The sequence below is a fragment of the Mandrillus leucophaeus genome, unplaced genomic scaffold (genome assembly GCF_000951045.1).
Source record: "Mandrillus leucophaeus isolate KB7577 unplaced genomic scaffold, Mleu.le_1.0 Scaffold12, whole genome shotgun sequence".
In the NCBI taxonomy this organism is placed as follows: domain Eukaryota; kingdom Metazoa; phylum Chordata; class Mammalia; order Primates; family Cercopithecidae; genus Mandrillus; species Mandrillus leucophaeus.
Window position 1 is genome coordinate 3,095,150 of NW_012100320.1, and position 3,122 is coordinate 3,098,271.

The 3,122-nt window shown below is 48.8% G+C and overlaps 1 protein-coding gene across 1 annotated transcript in view; it reads left to right on the top strand.

The window, feature by feature from the left end:
- ANKDD1A (ankyrin repeat and death domain containing 1A) overlaps positions 1 to 3,122 on the top strand; it is a 61,884-nt gene that overhangs the window by 25,100 nt on the left and 33,662 nt on the right. The window contains exon 9 of the mRNA XM_011968079.1: positions 1,646 to 1,744. Within this exon, the coding sequence (XP_011823469.1) occupies positions 1,646 to 1,744 (99 nt within the window). The remainder of the gene's footprint in view (positions 1 to 1,645; positions 1,745 to 3,122) is intronic.

Sequence of the window (3,122 nt, forward strand, 5' to 3'; positions counted from 1 at the left end):
GCCCGCCTCGGCCTCCCAAAGTGCAGGGATTAGAGGCTTGAACCACCGCGCCCAGCCTGCTTTTTGTTTTTGTATCAGTGACAAATAACCTTTTTGGCTGGTTTAATGGCTTCAGGTTCTGGAATTCTTGCTTTGTTCTAAATGTCAATAGTATAGCAAAAATATTAATAATAAATAATACAATATAAATAATAGCAAAAATACACAGGCAGTTCAAAAACAGAGAATTAAAATGTTATGCTAAAAAATATTTATTTCCCCACTGCTTAATTTGACTGGCTTTGAAAAAAAAAGGCTGGGCAAGGTGGCTCATGCTTGTAACGCAGCACTCTGGGAGGCCAAAGCTGGAAGATTGCTTGAGCCCGGGAGTTTGAGGCTGCAGTGAGCTGTGATTGCACCACTGTACTCCAACCTGGGCGACAGAGTGAGACCCTGTCTCAAGAAAAAAAAAAAAAGAGAGACTGGGAAGGTTGCACCCAGCTGGGTGGCCACTGGGTGGTGGGCTGGAGCTGCTCATCATGCCAGGACTTGGGCTTCAGCCTCAGCTTGCGGTTTCAGGTAGAGGCCACATTCCATTTCAACACTCCCACCCCTCCCAGAATGTCATGGTGCAGGGTCTCGGAAGAGGTATCAAGCCCACGGTGACTGCATTTCCCATTGGGAGATGGACTGAGTCCCACACACCACAGGTACTCACTCAGTTGGGACTTTAGCAGGGTGGCTAGCTAGTCCTGGTTTGCCCCATACTGTCCTGATTTTAAAATGGAAAGTCCCACATCTCAAGAACTCCTCAATCCTGGGCAAACTGAGACAGTGGGTCACCCTAGTGGGGCCTGTCTGGTGTGTGCCTTCTGCAAGGTGATCATTGGGCTAGGCTGGGTTCTGACTGAAAGAGAGCACTTTGAGGCCCACTGAGACCAAGCCTCCATTCTGGCCCTGCCAGGATCCTGTTTGGATGCACCAAGACCAGCTTGTGTTGGGCAGTGCATGCTGGGTGGAGTTTGCTGTGTATTGGCAAATCTTATTTGTCTTCCTCTTTAAAAACCACCTCCTGGCCAGGCGTGGTGGCTCACGCCTGTAATTCCAGCACTTTGGGAGGCCGAGACCAGTGAATCACAAGATCAGGAGTTCAAGACCAGCCTCGCTAACATGGTGAAACCCCGTCTCCACTAAAAATACAAAAATTAGCTGGGTGTGGTGGCGGGTGCCTGTAATCCCAGCTACTCGGGAGGCTGAGGTAGGAGAATTGCTTCAACCTGGGAGGTGGAGGTTGCAGCGAGCCGAGATTGTGCCACTGTACTCCAGCCTGGGTGACAGAGTGCGACTCTGTCTTGGGGAAAAAAAAGAAAACCACCTCCTTAGAGTCAATCGACTGTATGTCTTTACCAGTCATAGACTTGGGCAGGCTTTGGTCTACATTCTTGCATTTGTGATAGGAGGTGAGGAAAAGACTGAGACCATAGTGAGTTCCTTTTACTGGTCACCAGGCCTGGGAAAGTCATTGATTTTTCTAGCCTCAGTTTAATGGGGATAATACTCCCAGCAGTGTTGTGACACTCAGATGAAAAAATGAATCTCAAAGAGCTTTGCAAACCTCAGTAGGAGTGGTCCTTGTGATATTGCATTGATGCCTGTTTCCTTCTAGAAAAACCTAAGCTGCCTTCACTATGCAGCCCTCAGTGGCTCGGAGGATGTGTCTCGGGTCCTCATTCATGCAGGAGGCTGCACCAACGTGGCTGATCATGTAAGCGTGGGTACGAGGGTTGAAGGGGGTCTCCATTGCAAAGCCTTCCATGAGCACACTAATGAAGCACAAGGAGAAACGGGAACATCAGACCCTTGGGGTTGGGGTGCGGACCAGGAGTAGGGGAGCCGGCAGCACTTAGGAGAGTGAAATACTGTTGTGGCTGTAATAGGATTAGAAACCAAGCTTGCTATTCCTCTGAACTGAATTATCAGCTCCTGTTCTCTGCTCATTTATGCATTGGGGCGTTTTTTTTTGTTTTTTTTTTTTTTTGACAGAGTCTTGCTCTGCTGCCCTGGCTGGAGTGCAGTGGTGCAATCTCGGCTCACTGCAGCCTCTGCCTCCCAGGTTCAAGCAATTCTCCTGCCTCAGCCTCCTGAATAGCAGCTGGAACTAGAGGCACACACCACCATGCCTGGCTAATTTTTTTTTGTATTTTTGGTAGAAAAATACATGGGGTTTCACCACGTTGGCCAGGCTGGTCATGAACTCCTGACTCAAGTGATTCGCCTGCCTCAGCCTCCCAAAGTGCTGGGATTACAGGCATGAGTCACTGTGCCAAACCTAGGCATTGGGTTTTACTATTAATCTTTTATGTTGCCTATCTGTCCACTTAATTGTTAATCTTTTTCCTGTTATACATTTGGTCCACACACAGGAACCATATAATCTTTTGGTTAAAACACAGACTTTGGAAGTGCAGCGCTTCACACCTGTAATCCCAGCACTATGGGAGGCTGAGGCTAGAGTATTGCTTGAGCTCAGGACTTTAAGACCAGCCTGGGTAATCTAGGGAGATCCCATCTCTACAAATTTTTTTTTGAAAAACTGGCTGGTCGTGGTGGTATACACATGTAGTCCTAGCTATTCGGGAGGCTGAGGCAAGAGGACTGCTTGAGCCCAGGAGGTTGAGGCCACAGTGGGCCATGATCACACCACTGCACTCCAGCCTGGGCAACAGAGTGAGATTCTGTCTCAAAAAAAAAAAAAACAAAAATTGGCTGGGCATGGTGGCATGAGCCTGTAATCCCAGCACTTTGGGAGGCCAAGGTGAGCAGATTGCTTGAGGCTGGGAGTTCGAGACCAGCCTGGGCAACATGGCGAAACCCCATCTCTACAAAAAATATAGAAAATTAGCCAGGCGTGGCTGGGTGCGGTGGCTCACATCTGTAATCCCAGCACTTTTGGAGGCCAAGGCTGGCAGATCATGAGGTCAGTAGATCAAGATCATCTTGGCTAACATGGTGAAACCCTGTCTCTACTAAAAATACAAAAAATTGCCAGGCGCGGTGGCTCACGCCTGTAATCCCAGCACTTTGGGAGGCTGAGGCGGGCGGATCACGAGGTCAGGAGATCGAGACTATCCTGGCTAACACGG